Genomic DNA, 23343 nt, shown 5'->3' on the forward strand with positions numbered 1-23343 from the left:
TACGCCCTGTCAGAGGGCCTAAAATATTCTTAAAACATTATATATATAATTATCCAATTTTATTTTATCTATTGACAGTTTTACAATCGACATCTAAACAATTACAAAAATATAAGCAAATAAATTATTCAACTGTGTCTATTCAATCTGTGTTTGAAGGTGAGGGGTTAAGTGGAAGCCTGTGAGCCTGTGTCTCCCCCTAGCAGGACTGTGATGCCCGCTGTTCATTTACAGAGGGCCAGGCAGTTATAATTCAGCGCAATACCAGTTTCAAATGGCTGTAAAATTGACCAATCATATCTTTCCTTTTATTGGCTTAACTTTATGATAATTTCCGCCCGCTGTGGCGACGCTAGCTGTCGTTAGCCTACCGCCGCTAGCTCTTCTCGATTCATTCCTTTGATGCCCTCGTGCGCGTTGTTTACATATTCTGCTCCCGAGGAACACGGAGCTGTGGAACTTTATTTTGTTTGGAACCTTATCGTGTTAGGGTCCTGACGGACCCGTTTGTATAGTTTACATGCTTATAACTACTACATAAACTTGTTTATAACATCAAGATTTTTTGACTTTGTCAGGAAATTAAATTTAAAAAATCATTAAAATTTTTTTTTTACTAAATTACAAAATGCTTTTGTTGAAATTGTTACCTTTCTAGAGTTAGGGTTAGGGTTAGGTAGTGGTTTGGTTGGGTTTGGGATTAGAGTTGTACAACTTGATGCTTTCACCAATTTTGTCATATGTGGAATTACCAGTATGAGTTGGTAAACTTGTCTCACTCATCCAGTGTTCTTTTACCTTACACTCAGGCCTTCTATTAGACCTCTGGGAGTTTGAGGGTTCTATATTTTTGCTGGATCAAGGATTGTGGTCTTCTGGACTGAAATTTATCTTGGCATATCTGGTATAGACCATCTATTCTACTACTATTGGTTTAACAGCTTTGTTTGTATGTGTCTCTGAAACAGAGGCAGTCTACAGGTTGAGAGCAGCCCCCTCTGGTGGTCAGTCTCGATGGTGTGTGTGTATTTTTAGTGTAGCATCCATTTTGCTACTGGCCCTCATCCTCTCCATATCTTTGACCAGTGAGTAATCACACACACACACACACACACACACACACACACACACACACACACACACACACACACACTCTCATCCATCCATACTGTGTGTTATTATTATAGAGGTGCAGGTGGACAGCAAGTTCTCTACAGTACAAGTGGAAATGAGCAACTTGACTCTGTCCCTACAGTCTCTGACCTCCAAAATACAGCAGCTGGAGAATCAAGGTCTCTCTCACACACACACTCACCTCACACACTACATATATTTTTAAAATATAGTCTCCCGTTAAAATTTTTTTGGCATTTGGGTCCGTATCCAGTTAATCAGGAATGTGATTGGGTCCGGACAGGACGGCGTTCGGGTCCGGATCCGGACCGCGGTCCGCCATTTGGTGATACCTGGTTTAGCGATTACTCACCGCACCCCGGACTTCGAGTTTCTGAACAGCGTTCCTTGGTTTACAAACAGAGACGAGCCTCCATTCATCTGTACCGCACATCCGAAGAAACGACGCCGGCGACAAAAGCGAGGCAGCAGAGCTGGAGCCTTGGTCAGGCTGAGACAACACACCAACTGACCACCACTTCCCAGTATTTTACTGGCTAATGTGCAGTCCCTGGAAAATAAACTCAGCGAACTCCATGCACAGATTTTGTTCCAGTGAGAGATAAGGGACTGCTGTGTAATCTGCATCACTGAAACCTGGCTAACACCTGAAACTCTGGACCGAGGCGTCGAGCCTGTGGGGTTCTCAGTGCACCGCGCAGACAGAATGAAAGACCTCTCTGGGAAAAGCAAAGGCGGTGGTGTATGTTTTTTGATCAACAATCCTTGGTGTGATCAGAGAAATGTGCACTTTATTGAGTCCTACTGCTCCCTGGTCCTGGAATACCTGATCATCTCATGTAGACCGGTGTGGCTGCTGAGAGATTTTTCGGGGTCACTCTCACCGCTGTTTACATCCCCTCACAAACGGACATGGACCTGGCATTGGGGAAACTACACGAAGCCGTTAATAAGCAGGAGACCTTGCGCCCCGAGGCTGCGTTCATTGTCGCTGGAGACTTTAACAAGGCAAACTTTCGTAAAGTTCTCCTAAGTTCTTTCAGCATTCAGCACATCACATGCAGCACACAGAAAACACACACGCTGGATCACTGCTACACATCCCTCCGGAACGCCTACAAAACCCTCCACCGCCTTCCATTTGGCAAATCAGATCACTCCTCCATACTTCTCCTACCCACTATAATAATGTAACAATGTAAGGAGTTTGTGGCAGGGGTTAAACATTGCACACAACTCGGAGACAGCACTGGTCAGGGTTACCAATGACCTCCTGATGGCTGCTGACCATGGCTTCCCATCACTCCTTATACTCCTGGATCTCTCAGCTGCCTTTGACACTGTGGACCATAACATCTTGCTGCATCGACTCCAAACTACAGTTGGGCTTTCTGGGACCATCCTCCAATGGTTCCAGTCATACCTCACTGACAGAACTGAGTATGTGGCCCTGGGGGAAGCAAGGTCAACTCCCCACACTGTCACCTATGGGGTCCCTCAAGGGTCAGTGCTTGGACCAGCACTGTTTACTGTCTATATGCTCCCTCTGGGCCACATTATCAGGAAACATGGTCTATCATTTCACTCCTATGCGGACGACAGTCAGTTATATCTTAAAACAGATCCCATTTCCACCTCAGCCACACCACCAGTTCTCACTGCATGCCTGGAGGAGATTAAGGTATGGATGTCAAAGAACCTTCTTCAGTTAAATAGTGACAAAACAGAAGCCATTCTAATAGGTACTCCACATCAGACCAAGGCAGCTCTCATCAGTAATATCTCTGTCTCTGGCCATAGCATTCCCCTTTCTTCCTCTGTTACAAATCTAGGTGTCAAATTTGACCCACATTTATCATTTACTGAACACATCCGTCACCTCTCCAAAATCTCCTTCTTTCATCTCAAAGATATAGCAAAACTCCGTCCCTCTCTTTCCCAACTGGACGCTGTAAAACTGGTCCATGCCTTTGTCTCCTCCAGGCTGGACTATTGCAATGCCCTCCTCGCAGGAATCTCTGACAGGAGCCTACAGAAGCTTCAGCAAATTCAGAACTGTGCTGCCAGGATCCTGATGAGGAGGCGCAAATTTGACCACATCACACCGGTTCTACAAACTTTACACTGGTTACCCATCCATTACAGAATCCAGTATAAACTCTGCCTTCTTACTCATCAATGTCTCCATGGAAACGCTCCACTCTACCTCAAAGAGCTTCTTATTCCGCACAACACCGCAAGACATCTCCGCTCAACTAATACCTACTGCCTTCAGCAACCCCGGACCAAACTACGCACTATGGGTGACCGGGCTTTCCAAGCTGTTGCCCCACGTCTCTGGAATGCTCTCCCAGACCCCTTGAGAGCACCACAGAGCGTGGAGTCTTTTAAAAGAAATCTTAAAACGTTTTTATTTAAAAAATCCTACTAGTATTTGTTGTATTATCTCTGATGTGCGAAAATTTTTGTTGCTTTTATCTACTTGCTCTTATATGTTTGTTCTGATTTTAACTACTATGTAGCACTTTGAGGTTTCATTGAAATGTAAAGTGCACTATAAATAAAATGGATTATTATTATTATTATTATTATTATTATTATTATTATTATCACAGACTTTAAAATAAAACCTTGCAGTGCAACAAACATCCCAGCTGCGCTTCCGGACGAGCTGAATGCGTTCTACGCCTGTTTTGAGGTAAACAACGCTGCGCCTCTAGGAAACGCCCCCTCCCCCCCTCCACCACTGTACCCACCTCTCTCACTCTCTCCGTGGCTGATGTACACAAATCCTTTAAGTGCATTAACAGCAGGAAAGCAGCTGGACCTGACTGCATCCCTGGACGGGTCCTCAAAGTCTGTGCTGATCAGCTCGCGGGAGTGTTCACAGACATTTTTACTCTCTCCCTCTCCCTCTCAGTTGAGCCGAAGTGTTTCAAACAGGCCACTATTGCCCCAATTCCCAAGGCCCCCAGCACATCCTGCTTAAATGACTGGTGTCCAGTGGCTCTGATGCCCACTATAAGCAAATGCTTTGAGAGGCTAGTGAGGGACTTCATCTGCTCCTCAATACCTGCAACGCTCGATCCACTGCAGTTTGCATACAGGAAAAACCGATCCACAGATGACGCAATTGCCCTGACACTGCACACTGTTCTCTCCCACCTGGAGAACAGGGACACATATGTGAGAATGTTGTTTGTTGACTACAGATCAGCATTCAGCACCATTGTGACACCAAGCTCCGGGACCTGGGACTGAATAATAATAATAATAATAATAATAATAATCTTTATTTGTATAGCACCTTTCATACATACATGCAAATCAAAGTGCTTTACAGTATAAATAAAAGAAACATAAAAAGGAGAAGACAAAAAGAAAATGTTAGAAGAAATTAAGGATAAAATTAAAATAACATAAAATGTAAAAAAGTAAAGTAAACAATATAATAAAAAAGTAAAGTAAATAAAACTATTAAGATAATTTAGCTCACCCACGCTCTCTAGAACAACAAACACTCACACTTCACTCTCACTGGTTTTATGCGAACTGTGTGCTCGTGGGCCCACAGTTATGCACGGCCACCTGGTGCTCGACTCCCAGCCGAGGGTGAAATTCCCAATCACTCAGTTACCCTGCCTGGTAACCACCAATGGTGCCACCTGTATACCCCCCCATGGAGTTCGACAGCCAAACCTCTCGACTCTTGTCGAGTTAGATCCCCGATCCTGACAGTTCCCTATGAACTGCGTCTGGCGTCGCCTGTGTATACACACACCAGGAGAGAAGTCACAACCTCTGCAATAAGTTTCTGCTGAGGAGAGAGACAAAGTTTAACTAAAAGCAGATCTAAAGAGGAAGTAAATATAAGAAGATAAAAATAAAATATTAAAATTAAAGATAAAAAGAAATAATTAAATAAAGTGACAAATTATAAAATAATAGATTAGAGTTTCTTAACTAAAAGCAGATCTAAACAGGAATGTTTTGAGACTGTTCTTGAAACTATTCAGGGATGAAATGCCTCTGAGCTCTTCAGGAAGAGAATTCCAGAGCTTTGGGCCATAGTGGCTAAAAGCACCCTCGCCAATCTTTATTCGGCATCTAGGAATCACCAGTAGATAACTGTTTGAAGACCTCAGAGACCTGACTGGAACATATCTAACCATCATTTCACTGAGGTAAAGAGGGACAAGACCATGAAGACATTTAAAAACCATGACTAGAACCTTAAAATCTATCCTAAAGCTGACAGGTAACCAGTGCAGTGAGTGGAGTGCAGGTGTAATATGATCTCTCTTTCTCCTGCGGGTCAGAACCCTTGCAGCCGCATTCTGAACTCTCTGTAGGTGCGAAATAGAGCTCTTTGGAAGAGCAGATAGAACAGTGTTACAATAATCTAGCCTTGATGTGATAAATGCATGGACAAGTTTTTCACTGTCAGCAGGAGAGAGCATATCTCGTACCTTAGCAATGTTTCGAAGGTGAAAATAAGCTGTCTTGTAGTCATGATGTGTGATTTGAAGCTGAGCTCATTATCAAAGGTGACGCCCAGGTTCTTAACACATTGTCTGGCATTCAGATTCATTTGATTTAAATAGGTCTGGACATCATTCCTTTGTGAATCACTGCCAAGAACAAGAACCTCTGTCTTCTGTTTATTTAATTGCAGAAAATTGTCAGACATCCATGTCTGTATATCATCTATGCAGTCAAACAGTGAGCAAATTGATTTTAGGGCCTTAGGTTCTAGAGAAATGTAAAGTTCAGTGTCATCTGCATATTGATGATAACTAATACCATGTTTATTAATGATATGTGGTAACGGAAGCATATATAGGTTGAATAGTAACGGCCCAAGAATTGATCCTTGGGGGACGCCACAAGTCACGCCCAGTTAGGTACGATCTAAACCAGTCTAAGACTAAGCCACTAAGGCCTACCCAACTCTGTAGTCGATCAAGAAGAATTTCATGATCAACCGTGTCAAAAGCGGTGCTTAAATCCAGCAGAAAAAGGACTGAGAGTTTGCCTGCATCCTTATTCAATCTCAAGTCATTTACTACCGTAACTAGGGCTGTTTCAGTGCTGTGGAGAGCTCTGAAACCAGATTGAAAAGTGTCATTTATTTGATTTACTTTTATATAATCATTCAACTGGATTGACACAACTTTTTCAATGATTTTGCAAAGAAAGGAAAGGTTAGATATAGGTCGATAATTATTGAGAATTGTGGGATCAAGATTCCTGTTCTTTAATAGTGGTTTAACCATTGCTGTTTTAAAAAAGTTGGGGAATTCACCCAATTGCAGAGACTGATTAACAATCGTTAGAACTTCATTTGCTAATGAGCTCAGAACCTGCTTGAAAAAGCATGTAGGTAAAGGGTCCAGTTCACAAGTAGAGGATTTTAGTGATGAAATCACATCAAGTAGTGTTACCATGTCAACTTCTTGGAAATAATACATATTAAAGTTAGGCTGAGTAACTGATATAAGGGTTGATAGTCTATTAGTGCTTGTTGCTATGTTCTGCCTTATACTAGTAATCTTGTCCCTAAAAATATTGCAAACTCATCACATTTTTCAACTGAAACAGTCTCAGGGAAGACACAGGAAGTGGGGTTTACTAGCTGATCTATACTTCTGAACAAGACAGCCGAGTTATTATTTGATGAATTGATTAAGGTAGAGAAATAGTTTTTCCTTGCTGATTTCACTTCACTGTTGTAATTGTGCAATGTTGTTTTATAAATATCAAAGTGTACTTGCAATTTTGACCTTCACCAACGTCTCTCAGTCTGCCTACAATCTTGCCTAAATTTTACAATAGAAGGAGTGTTTCTCCAGGGCAACTTAATTTTACCAGAGATAATTTTAGTTACCTTTGGTGCCACAGCATCAATACAGTTCTTTACTCTGTGTGTGAATGTTTTAACTAGCTCAACAATCTGTGCAGCTGGATCCTCAACTTCCTGTCAGGACGACGCCAAGTGGTGAAGATGGGCAACATCACCTCATCCTCAGTGACACTCAGCACAGAAGTTCCCCAAGGAGCTGATAATGGACTTCAGGAAGCAGAAGCAGGTTCACGCCCCATCACCATCGACGGAGCCACGGTAGAGAGGGTCAGCAGCTTCAAGTTCCTCTGTGTCCACATCACGGAGGTGCTAACATGGAATGAACACACCACAAGGACAGTGAAGAAGGCACAACAGCGCCTCTTTTTCCTCAGGCGACTGAAGAAGTTTGGCCTGAACCCCCGCATCCTCAGGACATTCGACACCTGTACTGTGGAGAGTGTTCTGACTGGCTGCATCACCGCCTGGTACGGGAACTGTACTGCCCTTGAGCGTAAAGCCCTGCAAAGAGTGACACGGACAGCACAGAAGATCACCGGGGCTCAGTTGCCAAACCTCAAAGATTTTTACACCAGCCATTGTCTGAGGAGGACTACCAACATCATCAAAGACCCCACTGTTGCTTGCGCAGCCATTCTGCGTTAGGAAACGATTGGATGCGATTAACTTTCACGTTGGTACGGAGGGAAAGTAACACACGACCACCATTAGCTTTCTTTCACCGGAACTCTCTTAATGGAAGTTAAGCTCCCTCTTTATTTTCTTTCACATCCAGCATGTCAAAATAAAGGGCATTCACAATTTACATAATCAGTATATGAGAACATGTATATACAGACAGCCAACACCCCCACTTGTTCTCATTTTACAGAATGTCACATCGTACATATTTAACAAATTTACAAACCAAAAATAACATTTTTGAATTTTTCCATTTTACATTTTGTGACAGGTTTTGTCATCACATCAGCAACCATTTTCTCTGTAGGACAGTACTCGATTGTAATTTTGTTGTCACTGAGTGCTGACCGAATGAAATGGTATCGAATGTCAACGTGTTTGCTTCTCTGACGACACACTGGGTTTTTGGAAAGAGCTATTGTTCCCTGATTGTCTTCAAATATTTTCACAGGTACATCATGATGCCTACAATCCATTCCCTTCAGTAGCTGCTTGAGATACAAACTCTCTTGGGTCGTGGCCGCAAGAGCCATGTATTCTGCCTCACAAGTAGACAAGGCAACTGTGGGCTGTTTCTTTGATTTCCAAGAAAACAAGGGTCCATCACTATTCAGGATAAAGCAATACCCAGTTGTGCTTCGTCTGTCATTTAAGTCTGATGCCCAGTCTGCATCACTGTAAGCTTCCAGCTTGAAACTTTTGTCACTCTTTTTGTAGCATAACTCATAGTCAATTGTACCCTTCAGGTATCGTAACACATGTTTAGCTGCAATCAAATGCTGTTCGTGTGGTTTTGCAAGATGCTATGACAGCTTGCTTACAGTCCAACTTAAATCTGGTCTTGTGCATGTCATCACATAAATAAGACTACCCACTATTTCCCGGTACAGTGTATTGTCGACTGGATCACAATTTGAATTTAGGTCCCATTTTTGTTCACTTGGTGTCGTTCTTGTCTTGCAGTCTGACATGCCGAATCTTTCTATTATTCTGGATCTGTGTCTTTTCTGGTTCATCTTTACAATCCCTGGGCTTTGATCAAAGTCTATGCCCAGAAAATGTCTCAGTCTCCCTAGATCCTTCATCTTAAATTTTTCAGCCAGCTTTTTCTTTACTTCCCTGAGTTGATTGTCATCACTGGCTGCAATGATAAGATCATCAACCCAAAGAATCAGTATCACCCTCCCATTTTGATACTCTCTGCTGTAGACACAATGGTCAACAGGGTTCTGCACAAATCCAATTTCAACTAAATGGTCATGCAACACTTTATTCCAATTCCTACCAGACTGCTTCAATCCGTACGACTTATTCAATTTACACACCAATTTTTCCGTTGCATGTGATTTCACCTCGAAACCCTCTGGTTGCTCCATATAAACTTCGCAATCTATAGGAGCATGTAGATAAGCTGTTTTGATGTTCATTTGGTGTAACTATAGATCATATTGTGCTGACATTTGCATCAGTGCACGTATTGATGTGATGTCAGCAGTTGGCGAAAACGTTTCCTTGTAGTCTACACCCTTTATTTGGCTATAGCCCTTGGCTACGTACCTTGCTTTGTACGTTTTTGATCTGCCAGCTTCACTAATTGAATAGACCCATCTACCCCCCACTGCCTGTTTACCTTCTGGCAATGGGGTTAGTGTGTATGTGTTGTTTTCAATGAGAGAATGCATCTCCTCATTCATAGCGTCCATCCACAGATTTGCTGAACTCACTGCCTCTCTGTAATTTTGAGGCAAGTCATTGACTCTATAACAATAGTCAATATTTGCTAGTGTTTGATCACCGTTTTCTACACTGAAAAAAATCACGAGTTGGATTTACTTAAAAAAATCAAGGCAACGTTCTGCACCAATTTTTTTAAGTAAATTCAACTTGATCAATTTTTAAGTAAGTTCAACTCATTTGTTTTTTTTTACACCAACTCAATTGTATTAGATTCATACAACTTAATATCAAGTCAGTCCAACTCAAAGAACTCAAGTTCAATTTACATATTTACCTTAAAATATTAAGTCAGTCTAATTCAATGAAATCAAGTTCAATTTACATATTTACCTTAAAATATTAAGTCAGTCTAACTCAATGAAATCAAGTTCAATTTACATATTCACCTTAAAATATTAAGTCAGTCTAACTCAATGAAATCAAGTTTAATTTACATATTCACCTTATTGAATAATAAAGCTAAAAAAACACATACAAAATGTATTACTTAAATTTTTTTATTCATTCCTCATTCAATTAACTGCTGTTAGCCTATGAAGTGCATAAAACAAAAAACAAATTTGTAGTCAATAACATCTTGCAATATTATAAAATGACAACATGTCATTAGCCAAAAATATCAATTAAAAAACAAAAACAAAGTCTTTCAAACAATCCCCGAGCATTAGCAACTTGCACATACCTCTTTTGAGACACCGATATCAATGTGTGGATGTCAAATCAAATCAAAATCAAATATATTTGATTTGATATCCACACATTTAACACAGCAACTTGGACTTCAGTGTGTGCACCTTTGGTGAAAGTTTCCCACTGTCAAGTTCTAACAGCATCTTTTGACAACATTCAAATGTATACCTGAGCTGTTTGGGGTAACTAAGGTTGACAGCATAAATAAGACCCAGTAGCAAGGCACATGCCCTTGCTACACTGGACAACCCAGCCAGAACTTCTCTGCCTTCCAGCACAATTCCAACATCCAACGGATCATCCTCCGTAGAACCACCTTTGGTGACAATTTTCATGGTGTGCTGTTTAAGATCGTCTTGTACTTCATCAGGTGAAGCACCCTAAAATAAAAAAAGCATATTTAATGCTACATTGACACATTTCTGCACATCAACACTAAGACGGTTTTACACATTACGCCAGAAAGAGGAATTAAACCAGCAACATTTACAATATTACACAAACTAGTGAAATGCAGTTTCTAATGTTAGCTATTCCACAAGTGGTCAGTAGCCATCTGGAGAGATATTAAGCTATGCAATCTAATATAGCCACCCACACCTCTATGGTAATTTTGGTGCAGCACCTCTGGTGTGAATGAACTTCTACACTACATTTAATTGATAGTTAATTGCTGTCTTGTGACTGACAACCATATTCGCAAATGGCTGCAAAACTATCACCTAAACACCATTTAGAAGCACAAATCTCTTCTGAAGTTGTACATTTACTTACATGGTAATCCTTAATGAGATCATCAACCTTTTCAGAGAAGTACACTATTAAGCAGCGGATCACCACGTCTCTGCGCATTTCAGTAGTCTCATCCTATTAATGAAAAAAGAGAAACATTTACATGTCTAAACTACAGAGCTGAATTTTGGCCTGCATCTTCTCATTACATACTGTAATGGTATTATGAAACGCACACTGTTGTATAAATTTTAATTGCCATACCAAATGAAATACCATACCACTCAGCGCTGATGGAGTCAAACATTATGGAATAAATACATTTTGCACAAAATATTTGAGGTTCCTTGATTTGTGTATTAGGCTCATCATGGCAAAAGTCTTTGTACCAAATACCAATAAAAACAGAATGCAACAATGTACAAATAATTTAAAACATATATTTAATATTAAAATATTATACTGTTTTTGTTTGTTTAATGCCCATGTTGAATTTGATTCCAGCAACATCTCTCAAACCAAATATTTGTTTAATTGGCAATGATTGAATATAAATAAAGAATCGAGAGAATGAGTTTTGCAGAATTATAAATAGAGGGGGGTTCACCACTCTGTAAAAGACAGCACGGGCAGTGCAACAATTCAAAAATAACATGTTTCCAATTCAAAATGGTGAAGTTTGGGACTCTTTTTACACCAATCATGTATGTTTTTAGTAGTATTACTCAAATTAATATTATTTGTATGTTTATGAAAGGATCTAGCTCTAAAAGGGTCTCTAATACCTGTACAACCTGCAAATTTGGCATCATGTCAGTCTATCAACCACCATAATACCTGATTCAAAACATCTAGAAGGTGACACATCTTCCGTCCAGCAGCACCTCCTTTAGCACGGAACAAAGTCAGGAGCCTCACTGTGTGCTTGTCCAAATTTGCAGCAAATGTTGCTTCCAGTTCAATGGTTGTAATTCTTTTGAATTCTTCCTTTATCTACAATTATGAAGGAAAAAAAAATCATTAATTAGATTTTTTTAAATTATGAAAATATAAGTAATATTAGCAGTCCCATTTCACATTAAGGGTAACTGTATAGGGTTTTTTAATGGTTCATAAATGGATTTATATGCAACTAGCAATTATGTACCATTAAGTCAATTAATTAACAGTACTTCTGAATATGGGATTACGCTCCTAAGTGATTTGTAACCATTAAATTACATAAAAAATATTAATATAGTGGACCTTATGGAATAGTGTTACAATTAGCACACTCATACAGCAGATACCTGAATAGCTTCAAACAAAGCTGGCCATCTATGAAGAAGATCTTCTATGGCAGGGTTTTCATTCACCACTTCCTGTCTTCGATATGAAAATGTTTTTGACATCTTCTCACTTATGGTCTTCTGATTATCTTTCTTCTTAACCTCACTGAGAAGATCTACCCTATCCTTTTCAAGACTTTGTTTGGATTCTCCAGTGGGGTAGGGGGGGAGGAAATTAACCTCTGCTTTACGTGGTTTTTTGACCCCTTTCGCTGCTGCTGTCTTGTTGGAGGCGGAGTTGACGACAAGCTCTGGACATCCCAGTCTTCTCAATTTAGACCTGTAATTTCCCATCTTATATTTTAGCCTTGTTTGCCACCCATACAACCCAGAGAAAGAACCTGGTTCCTTCAAGCATGGATGCTTTTGTATTAATGCCTCAGCAACATTACATATCTGCTCACTGGTTGGATATGCACAAAACTGGTAGATCCTTTCAGCCAGTTTTTCAAGAACATCGGACTTGATGCTTGGATTGTTCAGACATGTGCCATCCTTTCTAAATGCAGCATTAGCAGACTCGAGTATCAGCTCTGTATCATAAGCAAACTCTGGAATTTCAAATGGAGACGGCCACTGTTGTGATCTCCCACGGTTCTCCGCAGAAGAGAGAATTATGGTTTCAGCAGATGAAGTATGAGATGAGGAACTAGAAGATCTATCTGACAGTGTAGAGACAGGACCTGCTGGGTGAGTTTCTGTTAAAGTTATATACAAAGGCTCAACAAGAACTACTTTGACAGTGTCTTTGTCTTTAAGATCTGCTGTTGTGGTCAAGGAAAAAAAATCACCAAACTCCGCATCCTTATAGAGTAGGCTGAAGTTTCCCTGAAGCTGAAAGGTCTCTCTGATTATCAATTCCAGGTCTTCACGTGTACCAGGGATCCCTGAAGGCAAGACCAGCTTTCGTATATCATGGTCATCCAGAATCACACGCAGCTTTGCTGGTTCAGACATCCTTTCCTTTTAGCAAAATGGAGAAAATTAAGGTTAAAAAAGAAAAGCAAAAACTACAATGAAAACATAAAATATAAAAGCACTATAAAAGAATACTGATTTAGAGTGGAAGGCAAATGGCACGCTTGAGTGTAACCATAGTCCGCCCTGCAACTCTGTACGCTGATAATGGCATAACATCATACAACTCCTGTTGCTCAAGTACTAGAAAATGCCCAGTTGTTTCCAGCTCATAAGACCTCAAATGCTGATTGTACCAGGCCTGACAAGTCTTCACAATGAACGCGAACGTCTCACCAACAATCATTATTTGTTGTATTTGCACAAAATCTGGAAGCCCTGCAGTAGATCCATAAGGCAAAATCATGCCTTTTGAGTACCTCGTTCCACAGTACAGTGCTGTATCTGCCAAATTAACCGTTGCACTGTTAACAATTTTTTTTGTATTGCTTCTCGTACATCACTGCTTAGCAAATCCAGAGGTACTTCAGACACACGTGAGACACAAAGAGCTGGTTTCAGACAACTTGTATCATTCGTCTGATAAGCCATCAAGAGCTGATGCTTCACAGCAAGAGAGAGCAAGATGTTTTTGAAAGAACTGGCATGCTGGACCACACGTTTAAAAAACCTGTGCTTTGCCTCAAAGCGCATTGTCCACAATGCCACTAAGGGACCAAATGCCTCTATTAAGTGTGGATAATGTTCAAGGTAATGATGCTTGGGTAACAAATTTTCCTTTGGAAAGACATCCAAGAATCTTTGCCTGTGCTCAGATATTTTTGTGTCAAGATAGCCAAGGGACTCCTGAGTGTGTACTGGGGAAACAATTATTTCCACAACTTCTTTCAGGTCCATCAGGATTAACCATGCTGGTTCATCAACTGGTATTTTGGGTCCAATAAGAAATGGAAGGAATCTTAAGAGAGCCCAGTTTTCATGGGCATTTCCTCCAATGCTCTTCTTAGCAGCAAAACCAGGTGACAACAATTTTGGGCAGTTTGTTTTGTCAGACCACTTGAAAAGGAAACACTTTATTGCGTCATTTATCTCCAGTATTGTCAAATACTTCTTTTGAATGAATACACTCAAGCACAAGGCAACTTCAAGAGGAATGATTCCTTCAAAAAGATCGTGCAACAAATTTGGTGGGTAACCAGACAAGACATGAAAATGGTTCAGTTTTTCAGTCAAGGCACATTGTCTTTTGACACCACAGAAATGAACAAGACTTGAATCTTCTAACACTCTTTGCAAGTGTACAGAATGTTCCTCATGTGTTCGCATTTGAAAAGCACCAGTACGCACTTCTTTTAATTGAAATTCAGACCGTTGTGCGAGGCAAAATCTGCAAGTGTATTTCCCAGAAAAACTTTCCACAAATCCACCGATGGAATGTGCCCCTAAATTGTCAGCAACGACACACTGTACTGTGCCTTGGACATTTTTACCAAGCAGCGATATGAAGACTCCTTCCTCCTCTAAAGTTCTAAGGTCCTTCAAAAGTGGTTCAAGAAGAGATGCATAGCCATATCTTTTAACATCATCTGCTTTGCCCAGGATTGCCAAATAAATTGAAGTCAACTCAGATCGCAGTTGTGAGGGTATGTTGCCCAACACCCAGTAAACTGCTGTAGTTTTATACTTCTTACGTGCTGTGCCAAGTGGATTGCAGACCTCAAAATCATCGACGTACAAGATCAATGAAATTTTAAATTCTCCACCAGATAGCAACTCATTTTGTCTAAAATATGTACCATCAAAATGGGACCTCAATTGGGGGACATCACTTTGGGAGGCTGCAAAGCCTTCAACAGCTCTTTGAAATATATCCTTGTCATTCAACAACTGGGACAAAGACTTAAGAATGGGAACATACTGGAATGTATTTTTTTCCTTAGCATCAATTGTGTATTCCACAGGTTCCACAATGTTGAAGTTTTCTTTATAATATTCTCTTCTCTTGTATGAAGTTGAAAAAGGACCACCAGTTCCTAAAGCTCTGCTTAAGAAGTTGCATTCACATAGCTCATTTGCCAAGTCTGTGATTACTGAAGCATCAACAGGACAATTATGTTTTTGCAAAGTTTTTTCAATTATATCTTTAAATGTCTCAGTTGAGGCAACAGCAGAAATAAACTGTATATCTTCAACCAACTGGTCAATGCACTTGACTGAAACATGAAATGTAGTTTCCAATTTTAGGAGCACTGATCCAAATTTTCTCAAAGCAAGATTTGATGGGCAGTCCTTTTCCTCAACTACTGACAAATAATTACAGTCTCCATCTTCCTCATCCTGACTTGTGTTGCTCAGACCAACATGAACTGAATGTACACTCCTTTGTAAGACAACTGGTTTAAAATCATCAATGGAATGAGGAGTATGTTTTCTGCTTTTGTGGGCAGAAAAAGTGCCATACACATTTGTCCGGAAATCACAGTGATTAAACACGCAGTCAACAGTTTCCAGACACTTTAGATGACGCCCAAGGTGGGCAAAAAAATCACTTTCTGTTGAAAACCTACTTGCACCACAATTTTGACATGAAAAGAAAAGGGCCTCCTTTACTCCTTTGGAATCAACTGAGGCATGTTGTCTTGACAAATGTGAACGAAGTGCACTCAGTGTCTTAAAAGAGCATGGGCAATCAGAATAAAGGCACGGCTGAGACTTGTGGCGCCCAAGAGAGTCATGTTGTAATCGATAATGTTTCAAAAGATCACCTTTTTTAAGAAGAACAGTGCTACAGGATTTGCAGTGCCACTTCATGAACACTAGAAAAAAACAAAAACATAACAGATATTAATGCAAAAAATTTGATAGGGACACAGATAAATGTGAACAATCTTTGTTAACAAAGCCAGTTAGTGTTTGTTGAACATTGATTACAGCTGTAAAGGTGGATTTAATAGAAGTGTTAACAAAAACTACACCTGAGCAATGGTGCACAGAATATGTTTTTAAAGTGAATAAACTGAGAGAAAATGTTAATGTGAAAATGTTTCAACTGTTGAAATACTGGTGAGAAAAAGAGCACACTTTTAGGTATGCACCAATCTGGGAATTCTGGGCTGATCCGATCCGATATTACACATGTATACGTCTGACTATATGGACATTTATAACTTTCAGAGGGCCTACGCACACCAGTATAACTGTAGAAATAAATGCAACATTTTTTTGCAACATCACCTTATATTTTAGCTTTCAAACTGTATGCAAACTGTAGAATTAAAGATTTAGCTAGTTGCTATCTTTAGTGCTCTCCCCGGTAGCATTAGTGTGTTAGCTAGCTTAGCTCGTCACTATGGTTAGCTAGCCTGTCGCTAACGTTAGCTAGCCTGTCGCTATCTTTATTTCTCTCCCAGTAAAAGAGAATTACGAAATAGACTTTAAACGAGGAGAATTATAAAGCCATACTGCCTGCTGACCGACACCGGAAAGCGGAAAAGTAACATTTCTAATTAACTTTACCTCAGACAGAGGACTCTGTCAGTTTCTCCGAGTCCACCTCACCCTGAGACCGAGACCGGACTGGAGTACTACAACACTAATGGTTTATATAAAATACAGACAGTCCTCCTGCATCAGAAAACGTTTTATTTCCTTTATTTATGACCCCACTAAAAATACTCAACCAAAATGAGAATTAGCTCCGTTTAAAAACTTTAAAGCTTACCTGGGAAAAGTTCTCAAATCGGGATGGAGGACGTAACTTTCGTCGTCTTCATCTAGCAGGCATCGAGTTGAACGAACTTGAATTTGATTGGAAGTTGAAACAACTAAAAAAATATTCGTTCACACAATGTATTTATCTGAGTTCAAGGAATAATGACATTTCTGAATAGCATATACTCAATTACATCAAGTAAATCCAAAAAACTTAAATGTTTAAGTAGTTTTAATGGGTTTTTTTTATTCAGGCTTGTTGAGTCAAAGAACCATTTTTTTCAGTGTACATCAGATACAGTCTGATAGTTGGGGAGGCTTCCTATCTCTCTTAGGATAGCGGAAATTTTGATCACACCCTTCTACCAAGGTGTCCGCTTGTGCGCCCCTTCAGTTTCGACCGAAACCTCATCATCAGTCTGAGCATTTTGTACTGATGGTCTACGCTTCTCGCATCTGAAATCAGCTTCAGTCATTTGCAAGTCAGATTGTGTCTGCTGTTCTATGACTGTTTTGGGCCTAAACTTCACTAGCCTGTGATTGAGGACTTTTCCAGTAGTTGGAAAACAAACAAGGTAGGCAGGGCTGTACCTATCATAACCAGTGGCGGACTTAGCAATTTGGGGGCTCAAAGCGAATTTAGCTAGGGGGTCCATCAACATTAATATGCGAGAAATAAGTTCAAGTTCACACTACACGATTTTAGGCTGGTTTTTCAGTCGCCGACTGTTTTTGTAGATCGCCGACAGAAACTGGTCGGAGGCAAATCGGGGATCACTCGGCGTTCGCTCAGTCGTGTAGTGTGAACTGCTGAAAGACCCTCGCCGAGTGGTCGCCAACTCATCGCAGACGACCGGCAGATATCTAGCATGTTTAATATGTAGCATGTTTAATATGTAGCCCAGTCGGCGACTGTGAGTCAACAGCAGCGTCTAGCTTCATACAACTTTACTACAACACTGTGTTTAAGTTATTGTGACAGCACTGGAGAAATAGTGCGATTGACTATATCTATGTTCACTGCAACGGAGAGATGAAATAATTCTGGCAATTTGGGACTATGGAGTGGTTAAACGGTAAAAAAAAATAATAATAACGAAAATGTGGAGTACATGTACATTTTTTTTCTTCTACGTGGTGTTGCTGATTCTCGCGAGTGTTTCGTTTTCGTGGTCTCGTGTTTTTGGACGGCAGCCAGATGAGTCGGCGATTCCCCAGTCGTTTAATTTGTGAGCCCGCGTTGCCGATCAGTTATGTAGTGTGAAAGCCACAACAACTAAAAGACTCGCGATTACAGCACAACCAGTCGTGTAGTGCGAACGGCACAAAAACCTGACGACTGAAAAGTCGTGTAGTGTGAACCTGGCTTTAGCTAGACAAGGGGGCCCTACAGTGGGAGGGGCCCAAGGCAATTGCCTAGCAACGCCTCTATGCAAAGACCACCTCTGATCATAACTAGTGTTGTCACGATACTAAGAATTACAACTTCGATACGATACTTTAAAAAGTATTGAAATTCGATACCATTTTCGATACCAAAGTCAGATACTGTGCTCATTTCTGTTTTAAAGGCTTTTTATTTATTTTTTATAAACAAACAAATGAATATTGTATTTTGTTTCACAAATGTCAAATAAATAAAAGGTGTAGTCCCTACCACATTAAAACAGAAAAATAAATAATTTCACATTAATATAAATTAACATAAATAATAGTAGTGCACTCTGGAATTCACATTTAGAAGTTAAAAAAGGCTAGTGCAAAAAGTGTATTTTAAGTATACTTTAAACAACTTTAAGTAACTTTAAGTCTTTAAGTAACTAAAATTTCAGTATTAGAGTAGAGGTCAGTATTCATAAATGATTGATCCGTTGTAGTACGATCACTCTTTTTTTTCTCCCTGTATGCTGTCGCACTTACGGCTCTTAATAGGTCTAACCTCGGTGTCAGTCAAACCAGAGAGAGAGAGATGGATGGCTGATCAGGGTATTTAACACCTGGATACCACGTACTATAGACACACCCTTTCTTCCATCCTAGCAAGTAGACGCCAGTGGTACTGTGACCTGCAGTTTTAGCATGGTATCTACATGTGGTTTCGCCACTCTGCTCTCTCTCGCTATTTACCTTTTTACTTAGAGTTCTTTTCTCCTACACTGCGTGCTGGCCCAGTTCCAAGTTTTCCTCATCACTACGTTCTTCCTATCCAGTTTGTTTTTTATTTCATGCTAGTGTGTCTTTCGCAGGCAGTTGCTTCCCCTGGTGTCCTTAGTTCACTTTTGTGTTTTTTTTCGTGTTGAATTTCTGTGCTTAGTTTGTTTCTCGTTTCTCTAACTGAGACCTCTGTAAAAAGAGCATGAGAAACAAAACAAATAAAAGACATGCTGAAACTTCAGCAAACCTAGAAACCAAAAAAATACATGGAAGACTTCAATGCATTTTTTTGGTTTCTAGGTTTGCTGAAGTTTCAGCATGTCTTTTATTTGTTTCGTTTCTCATGCTCTTTTTACAGAGGTCTCAGTTCATTGATTATTTTGTTGGTTTTGTGCTTGAGTCTGCTCTAATTACAAAATCCAAAGTTTTCCAATGGGGAAAACCGCTATTACACAAAAAACCAGTTGTTACAACCAAGGCAAGCAGAAGAGTATCTCTGAATGCACAACACGTCGAATCTTGAGGTGGATGGGCTACAGCAGCAGAAGACCACACTGGGTGACACTCCTGTCAGCTGAGAACAGGAAACTGAGGCTATAATTTGCATAGGCTCACCAAAATTGGACAATAGAAGATTGAAAAAACATTGCCTGGTCTGATTCTCAACTTCTGCTGCAACATTTGATAGTAGGGTCAGAATTTGGCATCAACAACATCAAAGCATGGATCCATTCTTCCTCATATCTATGGTTGAGGCTGGTGGTGGTGGTGCAGTCGTGTCAGAGATATTTTCCTGGCACACTTTGGGGCCCATTAGTACCAATTGAGCATTGTGTCAATGCCACAGCCTTCCTGAGTATTGTTGCTGACCATGTCCATCCCTTTATGACCACAGTGTACCCATCTTTTGTTTTACTTCCAGCAGGATAATGTGCCATGTCATAAAGCACGAATCTTCTCAGACAGGTTTCTTGAACACAACAATGTACTCAAATGTCCTCCACAGTCACCAGGTCTCAGTCCAATAGAGCACCTTTGGGATGTGGTGGAACGGGAGATTCACATCATGGATGTGCAGCTGACAAATCTGCAGCAACTGCGTGATGCTATCATGTTAATATGGACCAGACTCGCTGAGGAATGTTTCCAGTACCTTGTTGAATCTGCCATAAATGATTAAGGCAGTTCTGAAGGCAAAATTTTCCCTACTGTTCCTATAAAGTTGGGACCATGGAATTGTCCAAAATATCTTGGTTTGCTGAAACATTCAGAGTTCCTTTCACTGGAACTAAGGAGCCAAGACCAGCTCCTGAAAAACAACCCCACACCATAATCCCCCCTCCACCAAACTTTACAATTGGCACAATGCAAACAGACAAGTAGTATTCTTCTGACAACCGCTAAACCCAGACTTGTCCATCAGATTGCCAGATGGAGAAAACAGGATTCATCACTCCAGAGAACGCAACTCCACTGCCCTAGAGTTCAGTGGCGGTGTGCTTTACACCACTGCATCCAACACTTTTCATTGCACTTGGTGATGTATGGCTTGGCTTGGATGCAGCTGCTCGATCATGCAAACCCATTCCATGAAGCTCTGCGCACTGTTCTTGAGCTAATCTGAAGGCCACATGAAGTTTGAATGTCTGTAGTGAATGACTCTGCAGAAAGTTGGTGACGTCTTCACACTATGCACTTCAGCATCCGCTGACCCTGCTCAGTCAGATTACGTGTCCTACCACTTTGTGGCTGAATTTCTGTCATTCCCAAACACTTCCATTTTCTTATAATACAGCTGACAGTTGACTGTGGAATATTTACGAGCAAGGAAAATTCACGATTGGATGTGCTGCACAGGTGGCATCTTATAACAGCTTCACTCTGGACTTCACTGAGCTCCTGAGAGTAAAAACATTCTGCACGCTTAGGTGCTTAATTTTATACACCTCTGGCCATGGAAGTTATTGGAACACCTGATTCTGATCAATTGGATGGGTGAAAGAATACACCAGAGTTGTATAATCCAGGTTCAGAAAGTTAAAATCCTCACCAGGATTTTGCTCAAGCTTGATAGATTTTCTAATTAGTGCAATCCAGGTAAAATTAGTGGAATCAACACAATCCAGGAAGCCTGAGCAAAATCCTGGTGAGGACTTAGATTATACAACTCTGGAATACACACACACACACACACACACACACACACACACATATATATATATATATATATATATATATATATATATATATATATATATATATGTATATATATATACACACACATTTGATTACCATTATTTGCTTTTGGACATTTACATGTGTATAAAAATTGTTTATTTTAGGACTTGAAATTTACAGGAAATCAAGAGAGATAGAAGAGGACATAGATACAACAGAGATAAACATTATTAACCGTATGTACCACACACACACACACACACACACACAGACATTACTGTATGTATACCACACACACCCCAAAGCAACACCACACACATTAATGACCGTATGTGTACCACACACACACCCCAAAGCAACACCACACACATTAATGACCGTATGTGTTCCACACACACCCACCTCAGTAACCACAGACATGCATTAATGACCATATGTGTAGCACACAAATATCACAGCAACACCAGATATTAATGACAGTATGACAACACGCATGGGCACTAAACCTAAACCTAAACCCTCTTCTTTGTGTAATTCTCAGCTTTATGTTTTCAGCTTTATGTAAGACGTGTCTTGTGTTCTCAGTTTGTGTTTCCCTGTCACATTCGCTCACATTAAGCATAATTCTAACCACTCGGTTTGTGTTGTTGGCTGGAAATAAACAATTATATGACTACAACCCCCTCAGCACATGACAGAATGACTACCACACACACACACGCGCGCCACATTACAGACAGCATGACTACCACACACACACCACATTACAGACAGGATGACCACCACACACACCACATTACAGACAGGATGACTACCACACACAAACACACGCCACATTACAGACAGGATGACCACCACACACACCACATTACAGACAGGATGACTACCACACACAAACACACGCCACATTACAGACAGCATGACTACCACACACACACCACATTACAGACAGGATGACTACCACACACACACACCACATTACAGACAGGATGACTACCACACACACACCACATTACAGACAGGATGACTACCACACACACATCACATTACAGACAGGATGACCACCACACACACACCACATTACAGACAGGATGACTACCACACACACACACCACATTACAGACAGGATGACTACCACACACACACACACACCACATTACAGACAGGATGACTACCACACACACACCACATTACAGACAGGATGACTACCACACACACACCACATTACAGACAGGATGACTACCACACACACACACCACATTACAGACAGGATGACTACCACACACACACACACACCACATTACAGACAGGATGACTACTACACACACACACCACATTACAGACAGGGTGACTACCACACACACACACCACATTACAGACAGGATAACTACCACACACACACACCACATTACAGACAGGATGACTACCACACACACACCACATTACAGACAGGATGACTACCACACACACACCACATTACAGACAGTATGACTACCACGCACACATACCACATTACAGACAGGATGACTACCACACACCACATTACAGACAGGATAACTACCACACACACCACATTACAGACAAGATAACTACCACACACCACATTACAGACAGGATAACTACCACACACACAGAGACCAAAAGGCAGCTCTGCATCAGTAGTCAGTGTTTTCACACAAACACAATCCTAATCATAGTCAATTATGTACACCCTGTGTATGTGTGTGTGTGTGTGTGTGTGTGTGTGTGTGTGTGTGTATGTGTGTGTGTGTGTGTGTGTGTGTGTGTGTGTGTGTGTGTGTGCAGTGATTAGCCCTATAGAAACTCTCCGCGAACAGATCACTCAGCTGCAGCGCAACCTCAAAAAACACAACAGTAAGTCAAAATATATGTAGTATTCAAGAGTTTCATTACCCAAACACTCAACCTTACTTGTATACAGTGTGTACGTTTTTATCGTGGTTATATATGTGTTTGTGTGTTAATTTAGAGTTTTGGGTTTTGTGTGTGTGTGTGTGTGTGTGTGTGTGTGTGTGTGTGTTTGTCCACTCCAATGTCCAGTTTCTGTCCAGATTTGTCCACTCAAATGGTCCTTATTTTCTTCCCACTGTTATTATTTTTCTGATTATGGAATTTCATGGAATGAAGCTCGAGATAAATGTGAGAGTATAAGAGCAGAGCTACTGATCATCAAGAGCGAAGAGGAGAAGGTTGGTG

The 23343-nt window shown here is 40.6% G+C and overlaps 1 protein-coding gene and 1 long non-coding RNA gene across 2 annotated transcripts; one reads left to right on the forward strand and one right to left on the reverse strand.

Annotated features, from left to right (window-relative positions):
* The first annotated feature begins 897 nt into the window (after positions 1-897).
* Positions 898-21354, forward strand: LOC143501314 (uncharacterized). The gene is made up of 3 exons (XR_013126878.1): positions 898-1085; positions 1188-1292; positions 21291-21354. It is a non-coding gene; the product is annotated as an uncharacterized LOC143501314 (long non-coding RNA).
* On the reverse strand, positions 9905-18308 carry LOC143501312 (sterile alpha motif domain-containing protein 3-like). The gene is made up of 5 exons (XM_076994978.1): positions 15849-18308; positions 12127-13128; positions 11675-11830; positions 10880-10972; positions 9905-10485 (listed from the first exon to the last, which is right to left on the reverse strand). The coding sequence occupies exons 2-5, from the start codon at positions 13120-13122 to the stop codon at positions 10177-10179; spliced, it is 1554 nt and encodes a 517-aa protein (XP_076851093.1). The 5' UTR covers positions 13123-13128; positions 15849-18308; the 3' UTR covers positions 9905-10176.
* Positions 21355-23343: the final 1989 nt, after the last annotated feature.

Source organism: Brachyhypopomus gauderio, unplaced genomic scaffold (genome assembly GCF_052324685.1).
Source record: "Brachyhypopomus gauderio isolate BG-103 unplaced genomic scaffold, BGAUD_0.2 sc171, whole genome shotgun sequence".
In the NCBI taxonomy this organism is placed as follows: Eukaryota; Metazoa; Chordata; class Actinopteri; order Gymnotiformes; family Hypopomidae; genus Brachyhypopomus; species Brachyhypopomus gauderio.

Bases quoted from the DNA above. Each gene is read 5' to 3' on its own strand.
- LOC143501312 (XM_076994978.1), bottom strand. From the start codon at position 13,122: ATGTCTGAACCAGCAAAGCTGCGTGTGATTCTGGATGACCATGATATA. The intron at 10,973-11,674 runs GTATTATGGTGG...TTTCATTAATAG, and splicing joins TTCTAGATGTTTTGAATCAG to GATGAGACTACTGAAATGCG. The intron at 10,486-10,879 runs GTAAGTAAATGT...TTTTTATTTTAG, and splicing joins ATCTCATTAAGGATTACCAT to GGTGCTTCACCTGATGAAGT.